This window comes from Corythoichthys intestinalis, chromosome 12 (assembly GCF_030265065.1).
Source record: "Corythoichthys intestinalis isolate RoL2023-P3 chromosome 12, ASM3026506v1, whole genome shotgun sequence".
Lineage (NCBI taxonomy): Eukaryota > Metazoa > Chordata > Actinopteri > Syngnathiformes > Syngnathidae > Corythoichthys > Corythoichthys intestinalis.
The window spans coordinates 10,403,853-10,430,686 of NC_080406.1; the positions used below are offsets into that span (position 1 = coordinate 10,403,853).

The following is a 26,834-nucleotide window of genomic DNA, read 5'->3' on the forward strand; positions in this document are numbered from 1 at the left end:
AACTTTCCCAGCGTTATTTCGTTGTGTAAATGCTTTTATAATGATCATAAAAATATGTTGACTATTTAAACATTAGGAAAACTTGCGTTTTCTTTTTTTTGCTAACCCACTTAGAGTGTAGAGAGCTCAATCTCACACAAAAATACACACGGTCCCAGGCTTTAACTGGGTCCGTGTGCTTTGGTCAGATGAGACCAAGATTGAGCTTTTTGGCAACAAACACTCTAAGTGTGTCTGGCGTGCCACGAAAGATGTGCATGCTGAAAAGCACCTCATACCCACTGTGAAGTATGGGGGCATCAGTGATGCTGTGGGGCTGTTTCGCTTCCAAAGGCCCTGGAAACCTTGTTAGGGTGCATGACATCATGAATGCTTTGAAATACCAGGACATTTTAAATCAAAATCTGTTGCCCTCTGCCCGAAAGCTGAAGATGGGTCGTCACTGGGTCTTTCAGCAAGACAATGACCCTAAACATATGGCCAAATCTACACAGAAATGATTCACCAGACACAAAATCAAGCTCCTCCCATGGCCATCTCAGTCCCCAGACCTTGTTTAGTTGGCAAAAGGGGGTTGTACAAAGTATTAACACCAGGGGTGCTAATAATTGTGACACACATTATTTGATGTCAAATAATTATTTCTTTATGTGGGATTTTTTCCCCACTGAATGAATGCACTTGTATTGAAGGTTGGATTTTTCTCTTTTTTTTTTTCCATTAAGGTCCCATATTATTTGAATTTTAAAAAAAAATCTTTTTCAGGGGCGCCAATAATTATGAAGGGCACTGTATGTCGTTAGAGTCATACTGTGGAAGCATGGTAGCGTAACCATGTGACATCACGGCCCTACGACGTCAACAACAGTGGCGACCCACTAGTTAAACTAATTTTACAAATTGTATAAAAACAAAACCATCAAGAGAGGTTTCAATATCAAGTTATTTTAACTCATAATAACATTTATCTTTTAAGAACTACAAGTCTTTCTATCCGTGGATCCCTTTAAATATTCAGTTTAACACTTTCTTGATGTTTGAATTTGAATGAATTCAACAGGAATCAAAACAAACCAACTGTAAAAGAAGAAGACTACTGCCGGAGAAATATATATACCCCAGGCACCAATTGAGACTTCCATCTGCAGTCTTGTTTCCACAGGCGACATTCCATCGCTTTGGGCCGCTTTCCCCCTAAGTGAGTGAGTGCGGAGCAGGGCCCACTCTCCCCTCTGGTTGTCAATGCACAGTTGTTGCCTGCAAGCTCAGCTGCGTGCAGGACTTTTCTCTCTTTTGCGTGAGGGGGGAAAAAGATGGCAGGCCAGCTGTTGAGTTTGAAAGTCTTGGGGCTCGCTGCACTGCTGACATTCCTAGCTCTTACAGGTAAGTTGCAATATTAATTCCTATCACAATTTAGCAGGAAACTGCATTTATTGCCTTTATAGTTGTGTGTATGGGTTTAAAAATAATAGAGAATACATATCACAAGTTCTACCATGGTATAGAAATTTATGAGCACAATGGTTACCTGATGACTTGTGACAAATTTAAGGCCGCAAGCACAAGTTTGGAACCCACTGCATTACCCTCTGGCATTGTTTATTTGTGTTATGCATGCAACTTTAGCATGTTAAGAAACATTGTAGTATTTGTTTTTTATAGCTTTATTAAAAGTATGTGGATTTTTGTGGGAAAACATTGCAATCTTCAATTCACAGAAAGTCACAACATGCTTCCATGATTAAATTATGAACGTAAATTACAGGTAAAAAAAAAAAGTATAATCAACTTAGATTGCATAACTTCGATGCATTTTGGGCAGACAAGACTTGTCCCTTATATTTTTTTTTAAAGAAAGACGCAAGGAATTGTTTCCGCAAGTCAGCTAACTCAGTAATTAAGAACAGAACAAGATTCAAATTATGCTGGATACTGTTCCACTTTCACTTTTGTCAAGATGAACCATTTTAAACTCGCAAAGCATTACAGTGAATGCATCACTGTGGTTAAGATAGCGTATCCAGATGTCAGAAAAGAAAGCCCACGAGGGAAAACGAGTGGAAAAAGTGAGTCGATATTCATTCTGTGGAAAAACTGCTGCAAAGCTAATTTAAACAAAACTTTCAATATGCAATCTTTACTAAAGAAAAAAACATTTTCTCCCTTTCAAAGAATCACTAACTCGTCTAGTTAATGTAACAAATCAAGTAGAAGATGAAACACTTTTTGTTATTAGGCAGTTATTGCTGAGAGTGGGGGAGGGTTGGAGTGAAGTCAAAGTGGGGGTGGGCAAGAATGAGGTGGCGTGTGCTTAAAAAGAGTTCAAAAGTTTGACCATAGAAAATGTTTTTCTCGGAAAAAAAAAAACAGCTTAAAATCAAACAAAACTTGGGACTTTAATACAAGGGCGTAGGTTTGGTCTCAATATTGGTAGAGAAGATATAAAAGCATAACTTTTTTGTTGAGGATGGGACATTAATAAGACCCAACAGATTGGGTGAACGGGGGTAAGGGCTACATTTCTCACCCATTGACCTCATAACCTATTGACATGACACGGGAAACGGGGCCGATTCGTACAGGGCCTATTTTCAAAAACTTCAAATTCAAATATTTACAAAACCAAAGCTGCTACGGACCTGAAACCAAAACAGGCACCTACCTTAGACATACAGTGGGACAAATAAGTATTTAGTCAACCACTAATTGTGCAAGTTGTCCCACTTGAAAATATTAGAGAGGCCTGTAATTGTCAACATGGGTAAACCTCAACCATGAAAGACAGAATGTGAAAAAAAAAATATCAGAAAATCACATTGTTTGATTTTTAAAGAATTTATTTCCAAATTAGAGTGGAAAATAAGTATTTGGTCAAAACCAAAAGTTCATCTCAATACTTTGTTATGTACCCTTTGTTGGCAATAACGGAGGCCAAACGTTTTCTGTAACTCTTCACAAGCTTTTCACACACTGTTGCTGGTATTTTGGCCCATTCCTCCATGCAGATCTCTTCTAGAGCAGTAATGTTTTGGGGCTGTCGTTGGGCAGCACGGACTTTCAACTCCCTCCACAAATTTTCTATGGGGTTGAGATCTGGAGACTGGCTAGGCCGCTCCAGAACCTTGAAATGCTTCTAACAAAGCCACTCCTTGTTGCCCTGGCTGTGTGTTTGGGATCATTGTCATGCTGAAAATCTCATCTTCAATGCCCTTGCTGATGGAAGGAGATTTTCGCTCCAAATCTCTCGATACATGGCCCCATTCATTCTTTCCTTTACACAGATCAGTCGTCCTGGTCCTTTGCAGAAAAACAGCCCCGAAGCATTATGTTTCCAACTCCATGCTTCACAGTGGGTATGGTGTTCTTCGGATGCAATTCAGCATTCTTTCTCCTCCGAACACGAGAACCTGTGTTTCTACCAAAGAGTTCTATTTTGGTTTCATCTGACCATAACACATTTTCCCAGTCCTATTCTGGATCATCCAAAATCTCTCTAGCAAACCGCAGATGGGCCTGGACGTGTACTGGCTTCAGCAGGGGGACACGTCTGGCAGTGCAGGATCTGAGTCCCTGGCGGCGCATTGTGTTACTGATAGTAGCCTTTGTTACTGTGCTCCCAGCTCTCTGTAGGTCATTCACTAGGTCCGCCCGTGTGGTTCTGGGATTTTTGCTCACCGTTCTTGTTATCATTTTGACGCCACGGGGTGAGATCTTGCATGGAGTCCCAGATCGAGGGAGATTATCAATGGTCTTGTATGTCTTCCATTTTCTAATAATTGCTCCCACAGTTGATTTCTTTACACCAAGCATTTTACCTATTGCAGATTCAGTCTTCCTAGCCTGGTGCAGGTCTACAATTTTGTCTCTGGTGTCCTTCGACACCTCTTTGGTCTTGGCCATAGTGGAGTTTGGAGTGTGACTGACTGAGATTGTGGACAGGTGTCTTTTATCCCAATAATGAGTTAAAACAGGTGCCATTAATACAGGTAACGAGTGGAGATGCGTTAGACCTCGTTAGAAGAAGTTAGACCTCTTTGACAGCCAGAAATCTTGCTTGTTTGTAGGTGACCAAATACTTATTTTCCACTCTAATTTGGAAATAAATTATTTAAATATCAAACAATGTGATTTTCTGGTTTTTCCACATTCTGTCTCTCATGGTTGAGGTTTACCCATGTCGACAATTACAGGCCTCTCTAATGTTTTCAAGTAGGAGAACTTGCACAATTGGTGGTTGACTAAATACTTATTTGCCCCACTGTAATTTTTCAGGCCGGGTCCGGCTTTAATACCCCTGAACTCGCTGGATTTTTTTTTTTTAGGCCAGATCTTACCACAATTTAAAAGGGCTTATTCCTTGTGGGTTTTCAAAAATGTATTGATATTTATTTTATATCAGGTGTGTTAGAGTAATACAAACAGTCCAATAGTAAATATGAGAAACGATGCTATTCCCTGATTGATTATATTAAGTGTGTTAGAGTAATGCAGTTATATGGTGTGTGCGAGGTGTGTGTCTCGCGCACACTACTGTACTGTACTATAATTCATTTAATCATGGGAGTGTTAATTTTATCCTTAAAACATGGAAAAACAAGCTAAATTACCTATATAATTGAAGTCATTATATATAGCAAATAAGGTTGCGTAAAAGTTGGTGGAGAGAATTTGAGCATCCTGAAAAGTTGCTAGTGCTATGTCCCTATCGTCCCTATGCAAACCTACGCCCTTGCTTTAATATATCATGTTTGGCATAATAAATCTACCGTGACTTGTGGACAGCTAAAGTCAGGGTGTCTAAATCCCAACTGTATCTAAAGTGGGCCAGAGCAGTATCTTTGTTGTCGAATAGGCTATTAATAAGAGTAGGGTGACCCAACGTCCTCGTTTGCCCGGACACGTCCACTTTTTAAATCATGTCCGGGTCATCCAGCGGGATTTTACAAATTCATGAAAATGTCCAATTTTCATTATTTTTTACCGGACCAATTAGCGTGCGTTGAAACTGACCGAGGTTTTTTCACAGAATACTACGATACTGTGCTGACCTTTGACAAGTTCCCAGATAGCCTGCCCAGCTTTTGGTTCTGCTGTGCTCAATAAGCGAGAAGACAGACGTCAAAGCAGTGTTCCATTGTCCCCCAAAATGCTATAAAACAAAAAACAAGACTAAAGTGATCATTTTTTGTTTGTTAAATTAGTATTGCTGTGAGGCTATGGTTTGATTCGCATTATTTCACCGGAAAGAGAAAAATGAAAGAGAAATTTGTACAGTGAGAATTGAAAAGACAGCTATTATTTTGTTCAAGGATGATTCGCTAATACAGAAGAGGCATTTCTTTTTAAATCATTATTTTATTCCATTTTTTAAAACATTATTCAATTATTTTAGAAATAATAAAGCCTGTTGAGTAACCTCTAATAATTAAAAAATTTTAATGTCTTTGGTTATATTAGCAATTATTCTTTATAAAACTGAATTTTCCATCAAGAGAGAGGAGGCACACTTTAAATATATTAAAGTAATAAGGCATCTTTGAGTGAACTTGGAGTATAATTTAACTATTTAAGTATCTTGAGGCTGGGCTAAGTGTCCTCTTTTTTAGCAATCAAAATATGGTCACCCTAAATGAGAGCAATTCCAATTTCCCGCCCTATATGGGATGCAAATATTTACATGTAGATCTGGAAAATATTTATTCATATATTGTCATACCTCTTGACATCAACAATGAAAAAAAAAAAAAAAACTCGTTTATAAAAAGAAGGCAATACAAAGCATTGTATAAGCATTTTCTGAATACCCTACAGTAAGACATGTTCCAATGGGACATCATCAATAGTGGTATGAAAAAGTATCTGAACTAGGGCTGTCAAACGATTAAAATTTTTAATCGCGTTAATTACAGCATAAAAATTAATTAATCGTAATTAATCTCAATTCAAACCATCTATAAAATATGCCATATTTTTCTGTAAATTATTGTTGGAATGGAAAGATAAGACACAAAATGGATATATACATTCAACATACGGTACATAAGTACTGTATTTATTTATAATAACAATAAAGCAACAAGATGGCATTAACATTATTAACATTCTTTTAAAGCGATCCATGGATAGAAAGACTTGTAGTTCTTAAAAGATAAATGTTAGTACAAGTTATAGAAATTTTATATTAAAAGCCCTCTTAATGTTTTCGTTTTAATAAAATTTGTAAAATTTTCAATCAAAAAATAAACTAGTAGCCTGCCATTGTTGATGTCAATAATTACACAAAGCTCATGGGTGCTGCAGCTCATAAAATCAGTCACACCCAAGCACCAGCATAGGGCGATAAACCTCCAAAAAACACAAGTAACAAGTGGAATTTGCACTGTTCTGTCATTTTAATCTGTTTGAGCGGGGCATGTGCGTCAATTGAGTCAAATATTTTAACATGATTAATTTAAAAAATTAATTACCGCCCGTTAACGCGATAATTTTGACAGCCCTAATCTGAACCTTTAGAAATTTGTCACATTTCTGCTTAAAATCACCATCATATGTAATCTGATCTTTGTCAAAATCATACTGATGTAAAAACTGTCTGCTTTAACTAAAACCACCCAAACGTTTATAGGTTTTCATATTTTAATGATAGAAGGCAAACAATGTGTAGTTTGCATTTATTTTACGTAAATATTGCGAACTATGATGCTAGTCAGTAAGCAAATGTATGGAGCTTTTTACGTTGAAAATTCTTGTGCGTAAATGCTCAAATCCCTGCAATCTTTATAGATATGGACGTAAAACAGTCTCGATTCTTGGTAAAAAGCCAAAAAAAAAAAAAACAACAAAAAAACGTGCAGTTAGCATTTATTTTATGTACATATTGCGAACTTTGATTCTAGTCAGTAAGCAAATGTAGTGGTTGCTATATGAAAACAAAGAGCTTATTCCGTTGAAAATGTTTGTGAATAAATGCTCAAATCCCTGCATTCTTTATAGATATGGACAGGAAACGGTCTCAATTCTTGGTAAAAAGCAAAAAAAACAACAACATGCAGTTAGCATTTATTTTACGTACATATTGCGAACTATGATGCTAGTCAGTAAGCAAATGTAGCGGTCGCTATATGAAACGAAAAGCTTTTTTCCGTTGAAAATTTTTGTTCTCCCACTTGAAAATATTAGAGAGGCCTGTAATTGTCAACATGGGTAAACCTCTACCATGAGAGACAGAATGTGGAAAAAAACACAGAAAATCACATTGTTTGATTTTTAAAGAATTTATTTGCAAATCATGTGGGAAAAGTATTTGGTCTATACCAAAAGTTCATCTCACTACTTTTTTATGTACCCTTTGTTGGCAATAACGGAGGCCAAACGTTTTCTGAACTCTTCACAAGCTTTTCACACACTGTTGCTGGTATTTTGGCACATTCCTCTATGCAGATCTCCTCTAGAGCAGTGATGTTTGGGGCTGTCATTGGGCAACACGGACTTTCAACTCTCTTCTCACCACGTGGTGTCAAAATGATAACAAGAACGGTGAGCAAAAATCCCAGAACCACACAGGGGGACCTAGTGAATGACCTACAGAGAGCTGGGAGCACAGTAACAAAGGCTACCGCCAGGGACTGAAATCCTGCACTGCCAGATGTGTCCCCCTGCTGAAGAAAGTACACAGGCCCGTCTGCAGTTCGCTAGAGAGCATTTGGATGATCCAGAAGAGGACTGGGAGAATGTGTTATGGTCAGGTGAAACCAAAATAGAACATTTTAGTAGAAACATAAGTTCTCTTGGAGGAAAAAGAATGCTGAATTGCACCATACCCACTGTGAAGAATGGGGGTGGAAACATCATGCTTTGGGGCTGTTTTTCTGCAAAGGGACCAGAGCGACTGATCTGTGTAAAGGAAAGAATGAATGGGGCCATGTATCGAGAGATTTGGAGTGAAAATCTCCTTCCATCAGCAAGGGCATTGAAGATGAGACGTGGCTGGGTCTTTCAGCATGACAATTATCCCAAACAGACAGCCAGGGCAACAAAGGAATGGCTTCGTAAGAAGCATTTCAAGGTCCGGGAGTGGCCTAGCCAGTCTCCAGGTCTCAACCCGATAGAAATCTGTGGAGGGAGTTGAAAGTCCGTGTTGCCCAACGACAGCCCCAAAACATCACTGCTCTCGAGGAGATCTGCATAGAGGAATGGGCCAAAATACCAGCAACAGTGTGTGAAAACTTGTGAAGAGTTACAGAAAACGTTTGGCCTCTGTTATTGCCAACAAAGGGTACATAACAAAGTATTGAGATGAACTTTTGGTATTGACCAAATACTTATTTTCCACCATGATTAGCAAATAAATTATTTAAAAATCAAACAATGTGATTTTCTGTTTTTTTTTTTTTCCACATTCTGTCTCTCATGGTTGAGGTTTACCCATGTTGACAGTTACAGGCCTCTAATATTTTCAAGTGGGAGAACTTGCACAATTAGTGGTTGACTAAATAATTATTTGCCCCACTGTAATTATGAAGTCTATGGCTAGCTTTTAACCACATATTTCAACAGAATGGACTTGGTTGTAGGCTACTCTTCTGGCTCAGCATTGACTGAAGTTGGACCGCAAACACCCCAGAAATGGCGGTCAACAACTACAGGGCGACTTACACAAATCTCTACTCCGAAAAGTATTGATGTGTCAAGAGGCACAGGCCAGATTGCAGTCGTTAACAAATCATTTATTATTTCTCTTCGGTCCTTTAGCAAATGCGTTGGTTGGGAATCACTGCACTATAACATTGTATTTTAGCACTTCAGCAAATTGACAAACTGCTGTTCTTCATGGAGTGATTTGAGTTCATTGCAAGGGCAGAACTTAGAGGAGTGCTGGGGGTGAGACCCACCCTGGGCCCTGGATGGGTCCGGTTGGCAGACTTAAAGTGGGCGTGGCTGGGCGAGGGGAAGGTCAAACAGAAAGGTAAGATGATGCGCAGACCTGTAATATAGTGTTTTAGTGTTAAAATATCTCTGCCAGCTGTTTGGTCGGTGGTCTGGAAGGGCCCGCCAAACATTTTCCACTTGCACCACATGCACTGGGCGGTCGTCTTGAGGGGCCTGCTAAAGCGCGCAGGGGCCCGTGAATAATTGTCCACTCACGAACCCCCTTATTGGACGGTCCACTGGTGGGGCCCGTTTATGCTCATAGCATCCAGGCTCTGTCACATTTGTTCCGCCACTGGTTCACTACTGCCACACAGTGATGGACTTGGCAATTTTGGGACCTAAGGCGAACATATCCAGGGGCCCTCTTCATGGGTCAGGGGTTAAAAAGGTGAGAGGGGTGTGGAGGAAATATGTTCTGGTACACTAGGGCTGTCCTAAATGACAATTTTTTTCCTGATTAGTCAGTAGACTAGTTTTACGATTAATCGACTAATCTAATAATTTTCTTTTTCTACTAATTTAGCGATGAATTTTTGTTGACGCTTATTAATTCACAAAACAATTTTGGAACACTTAAATTCTTTATTAAAGTACAAATAATCATGTAAATAATAATTAATCTCAAATAAACAATGAGGTTAAATGCTGATAGCATTTACTAGTGCAAAAGAATGGAAAGTAAACAGATTCAGAACACCGACTTTGCCTTTCCAACATTATTCAAAACAATTCTTAAAAAAAAAAATTCTACCAATATTATTATAGTATACTACTATATATAATAGTAGTGTAATAATTTTCATTTCATTGCCAATCATATTTGTCATGAAGAGTGTCATTTGAAAGCTATTCTTAGTGTAGAATCGGTATTATGTCATATTGACTCAACATATTATGATATTAATTCTGAAGTATGTGGGATTAACTCCAGAAATCATTATTTATATGACGAACATGACGTGCTTTTGCTGTTAACCAACTGTTGAGTGTTATTGTATGACTGATTGGAACTGTACTAAATTGTTTCGCCACAGGGTGTGCTGTCGTGTATTTTACGTTCGTGAAACTGCAACAAAAATGAATGAAATGAGCAAAAAATATATTTTTAAAATGGGTCAAAATTATTTTTCGAGCACCTTAGACGGTCATTTGCTTTGCATATAATTAAAAAATAGAAAAACAAGATTTTAAAAAATGATTTTTTTTTTCTTTGATCGAAAATATTTTTTGTCATTGAAGCAACATTTTTTGGGGATTGAAATCGCAAATAATTTTTCGCATTCAAAAACCTTTTCTATGATTGGAACTGATCTTTTTTGTGATTTTCTTTTTGAAAATCTATATATATATTTTTTGGAGCAACTTATTTTTTGATTCAATAATAAAGACAAAAATGTCCGAGCCAAAATGTTCCCCAAAAATAAATCAGCATTACTTCAATCAAAAAACAAAAACAAACAAACAAACAAACAAACAAACAAACAAACAAACAAACAAAAACAAAAAAAAATCAATCAAACAAAAAAAGCTTTCATATGCATTTTTTTAATCTGGTTTTTTGAGTTTCAAATTTATGTTTGCATTCAAACACATTTTTTGGTTGAAGCTACATTTTTTTTTTTTTTGGTTGAAAACATATTTTGATTGAAGCAACTTTGTTTTTTTTTTTTTTGGATTGAATAATAAAGACACAAATCTACCTCCATATGGCTCCGCCCAGGGGATACAATTTTTGACTGGGGTAGCTACATTGGCACGACGCCAGCGGGCGTACCATATTCAATGGATGACGATCTTGGCGAAAAGTATTGCCTAAGCAGCCTGATTTAGAATTCCCATCAAGAATAATGGGTGCGGGGGGACGCTCATTGTCAACTTATTATTATGAATATTTTTGTAAGTTAATTTTATTGCTTATACTGCGTTTCGGGGTGATCAACATGTTGTGCCCCGCCTGCCCCAAAAGTCAAACTCCGTCTATGAGTTACATTTAGTGTGTGATGATCATTCAGCACAGACCTTTAAAGGCTAGAGAAACATTGCATATTCTCTCTGGCCAAGATAAAAAAAAATAAATAAATAAAAAATACAAATCTTACCGTGGGTGCAAGCTTGGAGACTAAAGAGGACGTATTGGCGAGTCAGGGTGGAGGGCGCAACACGTCCAGGGTCCCCCCAGGATTGATAAATCTAAATTCAAGACTTTTAAGACCTTTTTTAATGCCATTTCAACTGAAAATTAATACTTTTCTCGCACCCATTATTTAGATAATATTAATCATATTAAAAAAATAAAGCACTGAACATCAAATTTAACCTCAATTACTAAGTGTGTTTGACAAAAGAATACACATTTACTGAAGATACAATTAAAACACATTGAAATATAAGGACTTTCAGATTTTTTTTCCCAGGATAAAATGGATTTTACACTATTACTATACTAGAATTTACATTTGCAATACAACATCTTTCCCTTTTAAGAGGACCTTGCCAAGGTGGTAGGTTGGTGATTGTCAAGTTGGTCACCTTAACTGTAAAGTGCTTGGGAAAATCTTGCAATTGGCAGTGAAAGTTTAAAAAACAGCCACTAAATGGCAGTAGTTTACCATTAATTACCACAAGATAAAAAAAGCTACACATGACCATTTCCCTTGGTAATTGTTTTTTTCTAATCACATTACAAGAAGTATACAAAACACATGTTAATCCTTTGTTAACTACATTAGACATTGCTTTTAATCAGATAGAGAAAATCCATACTCTTATTCAATCAAGAAAAACATTTAAATATACCAGGAGGTGTTTTACTATCACCTACATTATAATTTGCCTATCACCATGCCATGTTATTCAGATCAACGTTACCCCGCACTCGTTCCAATAATAGTGTCAACCGTGTTGTGTATCTGAGGGTGATGGTGGATCTACGACTCCGGTTTATCCATGCTAAGGCTAGTGCACCTGCCAATACCCCATTGAATAAAACTACGAAATTCACATTCATTCGAAAGGCAAATCGTGCAGAAATACATTATTGTATCTAACACATTTTAATTGGAGAAATTGGCAACTTACTTTGAAATGTTAAGCAGGTCCACTGCCTTCGCATGACCCATAAACTGCGACCCAAAGTATCTGAATGCGACTTGGTCGCCGATCGAATACTTCACATGCTGGTCCAACTGTTTGGACTTGGTTGTCTTGTTGAGGCTTTCGTCGAACATAACAAGGCATCTGAGCAGTTCCTTACACACACAGTACTGTGTGATTGCCTGCTGTTGTGATGACGATGCTAATGATGCTAACAGCACGCACGCACGAGGTGCATTATAATTTGTAGTGCAGTGCATCGCAAAAATTCCACGCGTCATCTCCATAATGGATTAAAAAAAAAAAAAAACTTCGTCACGAGATGTTCTTCAAAATTAAAACCACAGTGAAAACATTCCAGACTTACGACAGCTAATTTAATACTTTTAATACCTTTAATAATGGAAAACTAAATTCCATGCTTTTTTAATAACCCGCAGGTACCCTGACATCAGATGAGTGACACAACCAGACACTGCAATGATGCAGGCTCACAACACATAAAATTTCACACATTGTGGACATTTGACAGAAACTATTGCACATTTTCGTTTCGTTCTCGTCTCGTCAGACGAAAACTGGCATTCGTCTTGCTAGGTTTTAGTCTCCAAAACACGTTTTTAGCTAGTTATCATCTCATGGTCGTCATGAAAAAATTGCTCGTAGACGAAATATTTTCGTTATAATCATTTTTAACGAAAACAACACTGCTTAACACCCGAATTTCTTCAAGTTTTGACTTATCGTTTTGTTCTAACAGAAGTGTCAGGTGATGTCAAGAAGCTTCACAAGATCTTGAGAAAAAGAGATGGTAGGTTACAAATACTGAACTACGAGACAGTCAAGACACATTTAAAACACAATATAATGACATTCATGACAAAAATATATGATGTGGTGTTTTTATTACCTCTTGTGTTTCAAAGCAGTGGCAGGAGTTGCTCCACCTGCAACCGCCCTCAAGGCCTCCGTGGCTGTATCTCCCTCCAAAGCTCAGGAGTTTCTGGCTAAACTAAGCCGAACCAAGAGGAACATTTGGGACCGTAGCAGACCAGATGTACAACAATGGATTATGCAGTTTATGTACATGGGTTACGATGAGCAGGTGAGTTGTATACTTGCATCCGCATTAGTTCATTGTTCAACTTTTTTTTTTTAATGAATCCTGAACGATAATCGTTGGCCTTTCAATGAATTCAAGGACACTTAACAATAATACAAAAATATGTCATATACATATGCTAGACAATAACAACAATATGCATACAATATGCATGTATTCAAGGTATGGATAACATCATACAGTATAAAAGCTTCCAGCCTTTGACAAAAGTCCCCCCAACATCATCTTGATTCCAGTTCTTTTAGTATTTTTGTACTCTCTGACACTAAAAGAAAACAACACAGCACAACACAACATAATGGCATACACACTCTAGCTGAAGTGCATGATTAGCATGGATTTGCATGCAAGAGCTGATTTGCCGAACAAGTGCGTGCTCAATTGACATTTTCGCTCTCGTTAGTGACACTAAAATGCTAATACGGGAGCATTTGGCAGTTACATTTCGCCACATGGGGTCTCGCCGGTTGACAGAATTGGTTTATTAGTGTGTAGTCTATAATCAGGGGCGCAACTACCCATTCTTGTTAGAGTATGCGAAATGAAAAATGGCGCCCCCACCTCGCAACCGGCCCTAATCCAGCAGGCACACACCCACACCCACCTACGCCACATTATTTTTGGTGGCATCTTTGCTGCTTTTTTCAGTATGTTAGTTAGCAACTAACGATTATTTTTCTTTAAAATCGATTAATTAAACAATTAATCGGATAAATGTCACTTTTTTCAGTTACCTTCACAATTTACCTTGAAATTGTTTTATGCATGTTGTAAGTAACAATAAAGACAAAACGGATGACTATTTCCTTTAAAGATAATACCGTATCGGCCCGAATATAAGAGGGCCCTGAATTATAAGATGACCCCCTCTTTTTCAAGACTCAAGTTTGAAAAAAAGACTTTTTGAACACCAAATTAATTATGCAGAAAATAATTACAGTACATCCGAAACAAATGATTATAACAATATATTTGAGAGAAAAAGCATGTTATTTTGCCTCATTCAAATCTTAACATCTGAACATTTAAATATGTAAACTAAAGTGCACTCACATTCGCAAATAAATGATTTCTGGTTTTTGAAATGTAAATAAACCAATATATTGTGATAAAACAACAAAATTGCAATAACTGCATTAACTATCATAGTACAGTCTAACTGTAACTGTAGTCTTGAAACAAATCTGAATAAGGAAAAACATTGCAATAAAATAATGCAAACGGGTTTAACTTGAGAGTAGCTGAGATCTGTCATGACAGAACATAGCTTCAATGATATCTGGCGCCATCTAGCGTCTTGAATGGGTATAATGTCTAGACCCCGAATATAAGACGACTCCCACTTTTTCAGTGTTATTTCATTTAGTGCTGCAACGATTTATCGATTAACTCGAGTATTCGATGACAAAAAAATATTCAAATTAAATTTTGTTGCTTCGAGTATTCGTTTAATTAAAGCGACGTTTTAATCGTTTATTTTAAAAGTGTTTGCAATTAGTTTTATTGATGAGGGTGGATACACTGCCCTCTGGTATGCCTCTTTTCACATGGCTGAACCCAACTGCTCCCTGTTAAGACCAACGTAAGCTAAGTTTTAGTTTGAGCTAATGTTTTTTAATGCATTCTTAATTCAGTTTATAGGTATATTTAGCCGTTTTTTGTGGGAATATGTGTCTGAAACATTTGTTAAGAGCATTGTTTAAAAAAAAAAAAATATATATATATATATATATATATATATATATATATTTAGCCGTTTTTTTGTGGGAATATGAGTCTAAACCATTTGTTAGGATTATTGTTTAAAAAAAAACTAGCATTTTATAGGCGGACTTTTTCTATGTAAATTAGCCAGTTGTTCTCGTTTTGTACATAGATCCTCATTTAAAAAAATATATACTATTTGAGGTTCAGCTCAGGTTTTTCAATGTTTCATGTTCCTTATCCGATTATTCGAAGTAACTAGTCCATCGATTAATCGACTACTAAAATATTTGATAGCTGCAGCCCCAATTTCAATGCAAAAAAAAAAAAAAAAACAGTCTTGTACTCGGGCCAATACGATACTTTATGTCAGCTTCCTGACCTAACTGTAGTCTACAAATGTACTGATTTAAGCACATAAAATGTCTAAGTTTTTAATGAAGGTTCTAAGTTTTAATATAAAAATGCTCGGGTTTTATGAGCAGTCGCCGAGTTGTGATTGAAATAAATCTTTAGAAAACAACAATGAAAGCCTGACATCGTTACTTGGTATGTTACAATCGTTGCGCAGTCACCACTTGGAAAACTAAAAATAGAAACATGGTGTGACACTGCATATACTAGTTCATTATTTTCTGTAATGTACTGATAAACATTAGACTTTCATATATTTTAGATTCATTACACACAACTGAAGTAGTTCAAGCCTTTTATTGTTTTTAAAATTGATGATTTGGGGAAAAAAAAAAAAAATACCTATCTTAAATAATTAGCATATTTCATCCAACCAATACAAAAAAGTTTTTTAATACAAAAAAGTCAGCCTTTACTGAATTATATCAGCTATGCACTCAATATTTGGTCGGGAATCCTTTTGCAGAAATGACTGCTTCAATGCGGTGTGGCATAGAGGCAAATGGCCCGTAGCACTATTGAAGTGATATGGAGGCTCACGGTGCTTCGATAGCGGCCTTAAGCTCATTCACAGTGTTGGGCCTGGTGTTTCTCAACTTCCTCTTCACAATATCCCACAGATTCTCTGTTGGGTTCAGGTCAGGAGAGTTGGCAGGCCAGTTGAGCACATTAATGCCATGGTCAGTAAACCATTTACCAGTGGTTTTGGCCCTGTGAGCAGGTGCCAGGTCATGCTGAAAAATGAAATCTTCATCTCCATAAAGCTTTTCAGCAGATAGAAGCATTAAGTGCTCCAAAATCTCCTGATAGCTAGCTGCATTGACCCTGCCCTTGATAAAACACAGTAGACCTGTACTTCTCAAATGGTGGGGCGCGCCCCCCAGGGGGGCGCAGAGCGATGCCAGGGGTGGCGCGAGTGACCTTGGGGAACATGCGCTTTTTTTTTTTGGCCGTACTAGAATAAAGTGTACTTGCACATCCACTCCGTGGGTGGCAGTGGCGCTCTCATTTTCAAAGTGCGTGCAGTATTTTTGAAGGTAAGCAAGAGCACACGGAAAAGACTCATGTAGAGCTGGACTCACGCTGCGACCCACTGTCTTCTCCGGTTCTCACGTGTCCGGTGTTGTGCCGAAAAATGTCCCCCCCGCGTGAAATGTCCCCCCTGACGGGAACGCTAACTTATAATGCTTTATTGAGGTGAAAACATGAAATGTTTTAATGGGCGCAATACAGTAATGGATTTACGACTGTAAAATCAGTTTTAAATAAATAAATTACACAAAATACTTGTACTGTATTTTAGTAACAAATCGTGGACTGGGCCACATAACCATCTTTGAACAGAAATGTATTAGTCTACAGGTTTTCACGACCATATCCCAATGACAATCACAAAGGTATGACATTTATTAGTTCAAGCAGAGTAAAATAATAAATATTCACGGTACAAGAAAATCGTTTCCATGTCCATCAATTGGTAAGAAAAAGCTGTTCGTACGAGTGACGTGTGGGCGCTCAATAATAAAATAAATAAGCAAATAAATAAATTTTTCGGGCCGTTTGCCTTTTGGCTTTGACTTTTAATATAGTGGGAAATGAGGAAAGACCACTGTTTGCTGAGTCTAAAAATGATTATAGCAGAGAGTCTGAAGCCAAATCAGTTAAGATGCCACTTAAAGACATTAGACCTCAATCTCCTTGATAAGCCGCTTGTTTTTCAGCGAAAACGTGCCGAATATTGCCAACTGTCACAATCGTCCCGCTTTGTCAGTGTTATATCAGTAAACCAGTGAGCACTGTGGTGAATCAGCGAAAATAAAAACTTTCCTTCTGTCCAAAGACACTTTCCCCCCCCTTCTATTCAGTTTTGTTTTTTTCGGTCCAGTTTTTTTTGGCATGTTGTCTTGAGGAGTAAATGTTTCTAATCAATTTAAATTTGTTATTATTTACTGATTTTATTACATTTTATTTTTCAGTATCAAATGGTCAAAAATGTACCTTGAGTGTATTTTTACAGTTTGGATGTGACTTTATTTTTTTATTTTTTTTTTAACTTCATGCAAATTGATACGCGTTAAGTCTTTTCTGTTACAAGCAAAACAATGTTAATAAAGTTATACTTTATTATAAGTTGATCTGTTACTTTTTTTCTTTAAAAGAAAAAAAAGGACACAATGTTAGGCTGAGGCGTACTTATAATAGTAATATTATAGACAAATGATACTATTTACAGTGGCGGCAGAGAGTTGGGGGGGGCGCGAAACATTTACGTCTTCCTTGGGGGGGCGTAACAGACAATAATTGAGAAGCACTGCAGTAGACCAACACCAGCAGCTGACATGGTACCCTAGAACATCACTGACTGTTGGTACTTGACACTGGACTTCAGGCATTTTGGCATTTCCTTCTCCCCAGTCTTCCTCCAAACTCTGGCACCTTGATTTCCGAATGACATGAAAAATTTGCTTTCATCTGAAAAATGTACTTTGGACCACTGAGCAACAGGTTTCAGGTTTTCAGGTTCAAAAGTGGCTTGACCTGGAGAATGCGGAACCTGTAACCCATTTTCAGCAAACGCCTGTGCACGGAGGCTCTGTATGTTTATATTCTAGACTCAGTCCACTGTTTCTGCAGGTCCCCCAAGGTTTGAAATCGGACCTTCTCCACAATCTTTCTCACGGTGCTGTCACCTCTTCTGGTTGTGCAGCGTTTCCGGCCACACTTTTTCCTTCCCACAGCCTATTCGCTCAGAAATAGACTCATGAAGAGCTGGACTCACGCTGCGACCCACTGTCTTCTCCGGTTCTCACGTGTCCGGTGTTGTGCCGAAAAATGTCCCCCCCGCGTGAAATGTCCCCCCTGACGGGAACGCTAACTTATAATGCTTTATTGGAGGAAAACATGAAATGTTTTAATGGGCGCAATACAGTAATGGATTTACGACTGTAAAATCAGTTTTAAATAAATAAATTACACAAAATACTTATACCTATTCGCTCAGAAATGTCTTTCTGTGTCTTAGCCTCTTGCTTGAAGGTGTCAATGATGGCTTTCTGGGCAGCAGTCAGGTCAGAAGTCTTGCCCATGATTGCGGTTTTGAGTAATGAACCAGGCTAGTTTTTAAAAGCCTCAGGAATCTTTCGTAGGGGTTTGGAGTTAGTTCATTGATTCAGATGATTAGGTTAGTAGCTTCTTTAGAGTACCTTTTCATGATATGCTAATGTTTTGAGATAGGGATTTTTGTTTTTCTCTTGACTTTTTTTTGCCAAAATCATCAATATTAAAACAATAGAAGGCTTGAAATACTTCAGTTATGTGTAAAGAATCTAAAATATATGAAAGTTTAATGTTTATCAGTACATTACAGAAAATAATGAACTTTATCACAATATACTATCCTTTTTATCTGAGTTTGTTCTACATGATAAAATGTCTTCGTGAGTGCTTGTCCGAGACTGGTGATTGCATACTTTTTGCTAGTGGTTGTATTATGGTGGAAGATTTTGATGATAACTTGTTGGTTCCTTTTTATTTATTTATTTATTTATTTATTTATTTATTTTTTAAAACATTGACACTTTTTTAAAACGATATCTCGATTCTTGGCAGGAGCATATCGATAACATTTTGGGATACAAAGTATCACGATATATCACCATTTCGTTATTTTGTCACACTCCTAATAATAATCGATCAATGCAGTGTAAAATGCTGGAGGCACATGCATTTGTTGCAAATTAGTTTTGTCCGTTTTTTGTTTGTACAATAAGTCCATGCAATGTAAATCAATGGTTCACAAAACTTTCACACCAAGCACCAATTAAAAGGTTCACTGGTCCAAAAGATAACGTGCAATGCATAGTTTCACTCCAAAACTGATAAGTAACAACGCTGATTTTAACTCCTAATTCCTCAAATGTATAATTTAGGGCCGTCTAAATGATCGCGTTAATGGGCGGTAATTAATTTTTTAATCACGTTAAAATATTTGACGCAATTAACGCACATGCCCCGTCTCAAAAAGATTAAAATGACAGCACAGTGTCATGGCCACATGTTACTTGTGTTTTTTTGGTGTTTTGTCGCCCTCTGCTGGCGCTTGGGTGAGACTGATTTTATGGGTTTAAGCACCATGAGCATTCTGTAATTATTGACATCAACAACGGCGAGCTACTAGTTTGTTTTTTGATTGAAAATTTTACAAATTTTATTAAAACGAAAACATTAATAGTGGTTTTAATATAAACTTTCTATAACTTATACTAACATTTATCTTTTAAGAACTACAAGTCTTTCTATCCATGTATCGCTTTAACAGAATGTTAATGCCATCCCCACTTATTGTTATAACAAATACAGTATATATGTACAGTATGTTGAATGTATATATCCGTCTTGTGTCTTACCTTTCAAATTCCAACAATAATTTACAGAAAAATATGGCATATTTTATAGATGGTTTGAATTGCGATTATTTTTTTAAGCTGTGATTAACTTGATTAAAAATTTTAATTGTTTGACAGCCCTAGTATAACTGTTACATAAAATACTGCAGTAAAATTAGGGCTGCAGCTATCGATTATTTTAGTAGTCGATTAATCAATGAACTAGTTACTTCGAATAATCGGATAGACATGAAAAAATTAAAATACCTTAGCTGGGCCTCAAACGGTATTAAAAAAATATATATAATAATATGGATCTACATATGTACAACAAAAGAACAATTGGCTAACTTAGCTAGCAAACGCCCATTAGCTTGAATGCTATAAAATACTTAAAAAAAAATTTTTTTTTTATACAATGCTCTTAAGAAATGGTTTAGACACATATTCCCACAAAACTGGCTAAATATACCTTTAAATTAAATTGTGAATACATAAAAAACATTAGCTCAAACAAAAACCTAGCTTATGTTGGTCTTAACAGGGAGCAGCTGGATTTGGCCATGTAAGATGAGGCAGACTAGAGGGCAGTGTATCCACCCAAATCAATAAAACCAAATGCAAACACTTTCAGAAACAAACCATTACAACGCCACATTAATTAAACGAATACTCGAAGCAGCAAAATTCAATTCGAATCTTTTTTTCTAATTGAATACTCGAGTTAATCGATTAATCGTTGCAGCATTACGTAAAAAAATGCTTTGTCCAAATTAACTTTATAATACACTACTGTTGTTGTTGAGGCTCGTTATTCTTGTGTGCTGCTACTGTATATTAATCTTCAATAACTCATTGCATTGTATAAAGGCCTATTCTAGTCTAAATGGCATGTCAAATGGTATTAAAAAGAGGGTGTCAGGGGTCAGAGCTGTTGTGTTAACGTGACAAACCCTACAGATTGCCATGCACAAGCGTCTCCACATGACCGCCTTCGTTAACAACCTTTGCCGTCACGTCCCTGAAAGGTGAACACTGTCAAGGCGCTGGCCTTTTCACCAACCATGTTTATTTGCCCACTGAGTCTCTGCAGGCCACTTTGTCCTAACATCATTTCAGCTCTCTCTAACCTCCACCCCTCTCCGAACAGAGGCTGGAAGCGGACCTGTCCTACTGGATGGACCACGCACGCTCTAACGACCACGGACGTCAGCATCACTACGACGAGAACGCGCCCATCGGTCCGCGTGACTCAAATTCCTACCGACATGGCGCCAACGTCAACTATGACTACTATTAGCAGCTGGCACGCACACACACCTTCCTGCCGTGAGGAAAAAAAAGACACGCATGCTGTGTATTTCTTTTGACATGCAAAGCAGCTTTGCTCAGAAACACATCAAACCAGAATATAAGGTTAGCACTCTGCCCATGCTTTTATTAAAAATGAAAATGTTATCATGTCATATGATGGGAAAATAAATGTTTTTCTCCATTCAAAGTCCAGTTTGTTCCGCTTTCTATCGTGAGCATTGCCGCTGGGCTAATGTACTGTGTATACAATATATCGCAGAAAACACAGACAAGTCTGAAAAAGCAGTTTCTGCTCTTGCACTCCTCTTTAAAAGAAACTGCTGTATTTTAAGCCAAAACAACTCGTGCTTTGACAGAACAATATGTCTATATGCTGCCATAGCAGATTCATGGCGCATTAAGCCCCCGAACAATTTCTAATTTGTCCGTTTTACCCTGGGAAACCCCCGTTTACAGATGTCGCACAACCGCTTGTTTCAACCCAATATTTATTATTCAAAATGTCTGACATTTTTAGCTTAGAATAATTGATGTCTAATACCGTATTGACCTGAATACAAGACAGTTTTTTGCATTGAAATAAGAATGAAAAAGAGGGGGCCGTCTTATATTCGCGGTTTAGACGTCATACCCATTCACGACGCTAGATGGCGCCAGATATCATTGAAGGGATGTTCTGTCATGACAGATCTCTGCTAAGTTTAACCAGTTTGCATTATTTTATTGCAATGGTTTTCCTTATTCAGATTTGTTTCAAGACTAGTTACAGTTAGACTTCACTTTGATGGTTAATGCAGTTATTGCAATTTTGTTTTTATCACAATAGATTGGTTTATTTACATTTCAAAAACCAGAAGCCATTCATTTACGAATGTGAGTGCACTTTAGTTTACATATTTAAATGTTCAGATATCAGGATTTGAATGAGGCAAAATAACATGCTTTTTCTCTCAAATATATTGTTATATTCATTTGTTTCGGATGTACTGTAATTATTTTCTGTATAAAAATTAATTTAGTGTTCAAGAAGTCTTTTTTTAAAACTTGAGTCTTGAAAAAGAGGGGGTCGTCGTATGATCAGGGCCGTCCTATATTCGGGCCAATACGGTACTTCGTTTAAACTTTAAACTAAATTACGTCACAATAAAAAAAAAATTGTGTCTATAAAAAAGTTACGGATATGTACCTCATAACTATCGCTTAATAGTATCTTTATTGTTACTGTTGCATTTTCTCCGATATGTTAGATGATAATCGATCCAAACAAAGGAAAATTGAAATTAAAAAAAAAAAAGGTTTAAAAGGGTAAATATATGAAAATCTTGACTGCTCCTTGATGTCTGCGATTGCTGCATCGCAACCCTTGTTATATTACCATAATTCACCCATAAAATCCCCCCAAAATCCAGCTGTGGCCATTCACAGCTGTTTCTTGACACTCAGTGGTACATTCTACATTGGAGTTTTTGGATCGAAACAAGGTAAGTACGCGATAATATCTCGTTTAAATCATGGCGTCTTTTATTCTGCTCTCGCGTGCTCTTAACTCCAGATAGGGTTTCGCTGCTTAAATTTTTATTTTTTAAAATGCCCTCCTGTTCAAAATTTTTCTTCCCCCAGAAAATTGAGATTTTAAGCTTTCCAATTATGTATCACACGTGCATATCGGACAATTTTGAAATATGGCCAAATTGGGGGTTTCACAGCAGAACTTCAAGTCACCTGAGTGTTTTCCACCATATACATATGAGAAAACTAGGGCTGAAAACAAAACCATTTAAAAAATATTTTTTAAGCATCTTTAATTCAGCCGATTACTACATTTTCATTATGTTTTCTATTTTTAAAAATATGCGTTCTTTATGCTCAGAATTAGAAAATTATTTGATATTTGGTATTGAGTTCAACTATGCACAAAACAAAATAGAATCAAACACAAAAACTATGGCGTAAAACGCATGTTTAAAATGCTAAAAAATAATCTGCTATTGGTTCATAGACACCCATTTGTATTTAGTTTTCACTATTTTTAACATTTTTCTTTGCATTTCCAGATTGTAATTCATGGGATCATTTTGAAACTGCTCAGAATGGCCCTTGAACGCAGCGTAGCTCACGCAGTCGGTTCTAATTATGTAAGGCTTGAAAGACGGAGGTGTGTCTGGCTAAACGTTACAACAAAGCACTAATCACACTCCTAAAACACGTCACAGAAAGTCGTCACTAGAAAGACGTCACTAGAAAATGATTGCAATTACAAATGTTTTGGTAGTAATATCTTAATTTATTTTGCTTGCAATGTTAAAACACAAAAGAGAATGGGGGGGAAAAAATCATTATCATTTTACACAAAACTCCAAAAATGGGCCGGAAAAAGTATTGGCACCCTTTGAAAAATCGCGTGATGCTTCTCTAATTTGTGTAATTAACAGCACCTGTTACTTACCTGTGGCACATAACAGGTGGTGCCAATAACTAAATCACACTTGCAGCCAGTTAAAATGGATTAAAGTTGACTCAACCTCTGTCCTTGTGTGTATCACATTGAGCATAGAGAAAAGAAAGACCAAAGAGCTGTCTGAGGACTTGAGAAGCAAAATTGTGAGGAAGCATGGGATATCCCAAGGCTACAAGTCCATCTCCAAAGACCTGAATGTTCCCGTGTCTACCGTGTGCAGTGTCATCAATAAGTGTGAAGGCCATGGTATTGTAGCTAACCTCCCTAGATGTGGACGGAAAAGAAAAATTGGCGAGAGATTTCAACGAAAGATTGTAGGATGGTGGATAAAGAACCTCGGCTAACAGCCAAACAAGTTCAAGCTGTCCTGCAGTCCGAGGGTACAACAGTGTCAACCCCTACTATCCATCGGCGTCTAAATGAAAAGGGACTCTATGGTAGAATACCCAGGAAGACGCCACTTCTGACCCAGAGACATAAAAAGCCAGGCTTTAGCTTGCCAAAACATACCTGAGAAAGCCAAAAACATTTTGGAAGAATGTTCTCTGGTCAGATGAGACAAAAGTAGAGCTTTTTGGGGTATAGGCATCAACACAGAGCTTAGAGGGAAAAAAAACAAAACACCACCTTCAAAGAAAAGAACACGGTCCCCGCAGTCAAACATGGCGGAGGTTCCCTGATGTTCTGGGGTTGCTTTGCTTCCTCTGGCACTGGACTGCTTGACCGTGTGCATGGCATTATGAAGTCTGAAGACTACCAACAAATTTTGCAGCACGATGTAGTGCCCAGTGTGAGAAAGCTGGGTCTCCCTCAGAGGTCATGGGTCTTCCAGCAGGACAATGACCCAAAACGCACTTCAAAAAGCACCAGAAAATGGTTTTAGAGAAAGCACTGGAGACTTCTAAAGTGGCCAACAATGAGTCCATACCTGAATCCCACAAACCATTTGTGGAGAGATCTGAAAATGTCAGTGCGGAGAAGGCACTCTTCAAATCTCAGGGACCTGGAGCAGTTGTCCAAATAAGAATGGTCTAAAATTCCAGCAGAGTATTGTAAGAAACTTATTGATGGACACCAGAAGCAGTTGTTCGCAGTTATTTTGTCTAAAGGTTGTGCTACCAAGTATTAGGCTGAGGGTGCCAATACTTTTGTCCCACCCATTTTTGGAGTTTTGTGTAAAATTATATTTTTTTTTTCATTCTCTTTTGTGTTTTTTCATTGCAAGCAAAATAAATGAATATATTTCTACCAGAGCATTTGGAATTGCAATCATTTTCTGGGAGAAATTTAACATTATCTGACAGAATTGCCTGGATGCCGATACTTTTGGCAGCAGTGTATGTGTGGACATGGCCTAAATGGCACTGAATGTAACGATCGTAAATTATATGGAAAGAGCAAGCTGAAAGAAGGTTCTCATGCATTCTGCATTAAGTTGTATTTATACACTTCATTATGCTACAAGGGAAAACGCAAGGTCTTGCATAAAGCCTGTACAAAAAAAAAGTTCAAATCAGTGACAAAGAGCAAGGTTGTGTAATACATTCTCATAACACCGTGAGTTATTGTAAATATTTTATTAGAATAACCATCTTTACCTGATATGAATAATGCACATCCTGGTATGGGATGTTCCCCAAAGTAAAGCATGTTGTCACAATCTTTTCTGAATGACTTGTCTTTGATAAATCTATTAAAAACAAACACTAAAGCGCGCCGAGTGTTTCAAATAGCTTAAACCCAAATTGACCGAACCCGTCCCTCCACACACAAAACAAATGTAAAACAAAGATGCCGTAGGCTGCTTGTTAAATAACTGGTTTGTCCAACCTAAAACGCTCAGGCCAGGTGGGCCTCACAGTGCAACTTGCAACTCCTCGTCAAGGCAACAATCAACGTCTTCTCGAAATAAATATCCCAGAATGTACCTCCACACAAGATTTTTAAAAATTATCACACGTCCTTCTCAAGTGTGTCTGGGTCGACCTTTCTTCATGCGTGCCGCTTTGGGTTTGGGGATGTACTGGTTGTTGGCCTGGTGCTCCAGTTCCCTGCTGAAGTACTGAATGGTTTTCTTCAGCCCCTCTTCCAGTGGCACCTGTGCACACACAAGCACAATGACTCAATCCATCTGGACTTCTGTTATAACGTTGATTGTTTGCCAAGCAATCCCCAAAACAAACGGAAAAAAATAAAAAAAGAGCAAACAAAAAACAAATTGACAAATGCTGGCACTCAGAATAATGATTAAAAACTGAAATGGGACAGTTAGGAATGATAAATCGTTACTCAAATTTGTAAGCAGTGATTGATTAATGTCAACTATTAAATCCTAGAACAGATTACTCAAAGATCCTGTAAAGCGCCTTAAAATACAGTGGGGAGAACAAGTATTTGATTTGATATCAATTATTTTATACATTGTTTTTCCCTATTCAGATTTGGTTCAAGACTACAGTTACAGTTAGACTTCACTTTGATGGTTAATGCAGTTATTGCAATTTTGTTGTTTTATCACAAAAGATTGGTTTATTTACATTTCAAAAAACAAAAGCCAGTCATTTAAGAATGTGAGTGCACTTTAGTTTACATATTTAAAGGTTTAGATATTAAGATTTGAATGAGGCAAAATAACATGTTTTTTCTCTCAAATATATTGTTATAATCATTTGTTTCAGATGTACTGTAATTATTTTTCGTATAAAAACTAATTTGGCGTACAAAAAGTCTTTTTTCACACTTGAGTCTTGAAAAAGAGGGGGTTGTCTTATAATCAGGGCCGTCTTATATTCGGGCCAATAGGGTATTTTCGCCCAAAAGACTAAGACAAAAATTAAAAGAGCTGCCAAAAACAACACTGTTCCCAGCCCACCTATAAAGCACTCAGGTTTATCTTTGTGAGAAACCTTACTGTCAATGCAAGTCAATGTAAAAAAAACACACAAAAAAAACTATGCAGTATAGTCTACAGGGAATTTGATCAATTTTTTATTGCTATGATGTTCTATGAGGGCGTGGCGAGAGCAGCCAAGGCGACCAAGTGGATCACTGGTAGGCGATCCAATCTATGATCTAAGTTTTTTGAGTCTACTTTTCGAGTCTCGAGTTACTGCCTCACAAGTCGAGTCGAGTTGAGTCTCGGACCCTCCCAGCTCAAGCGAGTAAAATCCGACTGCATTTTTTTTCTTCTTCAAAGTCAGAGTCGAGTTATGAGTCATCAAATTTGCGACTCGAATCCGGGTGTCTGTGACACGAGTCCAATTATCTGGCAAATAGTGTATCATTAACCACAGCATCAATATCGTATCACCATAACTAGAGGTGGGAATCTTTTGGCACCTTACGTTTCGATTACGATTCAGAGGCTACGATTCGATTATAAATCGATTATTGATGCACTCTCCCCAGCTAT

At 37.4% G+C, this 26,834-nt stretch overlaps 2 protein-coding genes across 2 annotated transcripts in view; one reads left to right on the plus strand and one right to left on the minus strand.

Annotated features, from left to right (window-relative positions):
- Positions 1–1,250: 1,250 nt before the first annotated feature.
- Positions 1,251–21,121, plus strand: ecrg4a (ECRG4 augurin precursor a). The gene is made up of 4 exons (XM_057853093.1): positions 1,251–1,383; positions 12,785–12,835; positions 12,951–13,129; positions 20,801–21,121. Exons 1-4 carry the CDS (start codon positions 1,314–1,316, stop codon positions 20,948–20,950), a joined length of 450 nt encoding a protein of 149 aa, XP_057709076.1. The 5' UTR covers positions 1,251–1,313; the 3' UTR covers positions 20,951–21,121.
- Positions 21,122–24,984: 3,863 nt separating this feature from the next.
- Positions 24,985–26,834, minus strand: part of uxs1 (UDP-glucuronate decarboxylase 1) — a 61,297-nt gene continuing 59,447 nt past the window's right edge. Inside the window, exon 15 of the mRNA XM_057853091.1 lies at positions 24,985–25,520. Coding sequence (XP_057709074.1) covers positions 25,389–25,520 — 132 coding nt within the window. The 3' untranslated portion in view covers positions 24,985–25,388. The remainder of the gene's footprint in view (positions 25,521–26,834) is intronic.

Excerpts from the sequence above, each read along its gene's own strand:
- ecrg4a (XM_057853093.1), top strand. The coding sequence starts at position 1,314 with ATGGCAGGCCAGCTGTTGAGTTTGAAAGTCTTGGGGCTCGCTGCACTG. Across the intron at positions 12,836-12,950 it reads GATCTTGAGAAAAAGAGATG|CAGTGGCAGGAGTTGCTCCA; the intron begins GTAGGTTACAAA and ends TGTGTTTCAAAG. Across the intron at positions 13,130-20,800 it reads ACATGGGTTACGATGAGCAG|AGGCTGGAAGCGGACCTGTC; the intron begins GTGAGTTGTATA and ends CTCTCCGAACAG.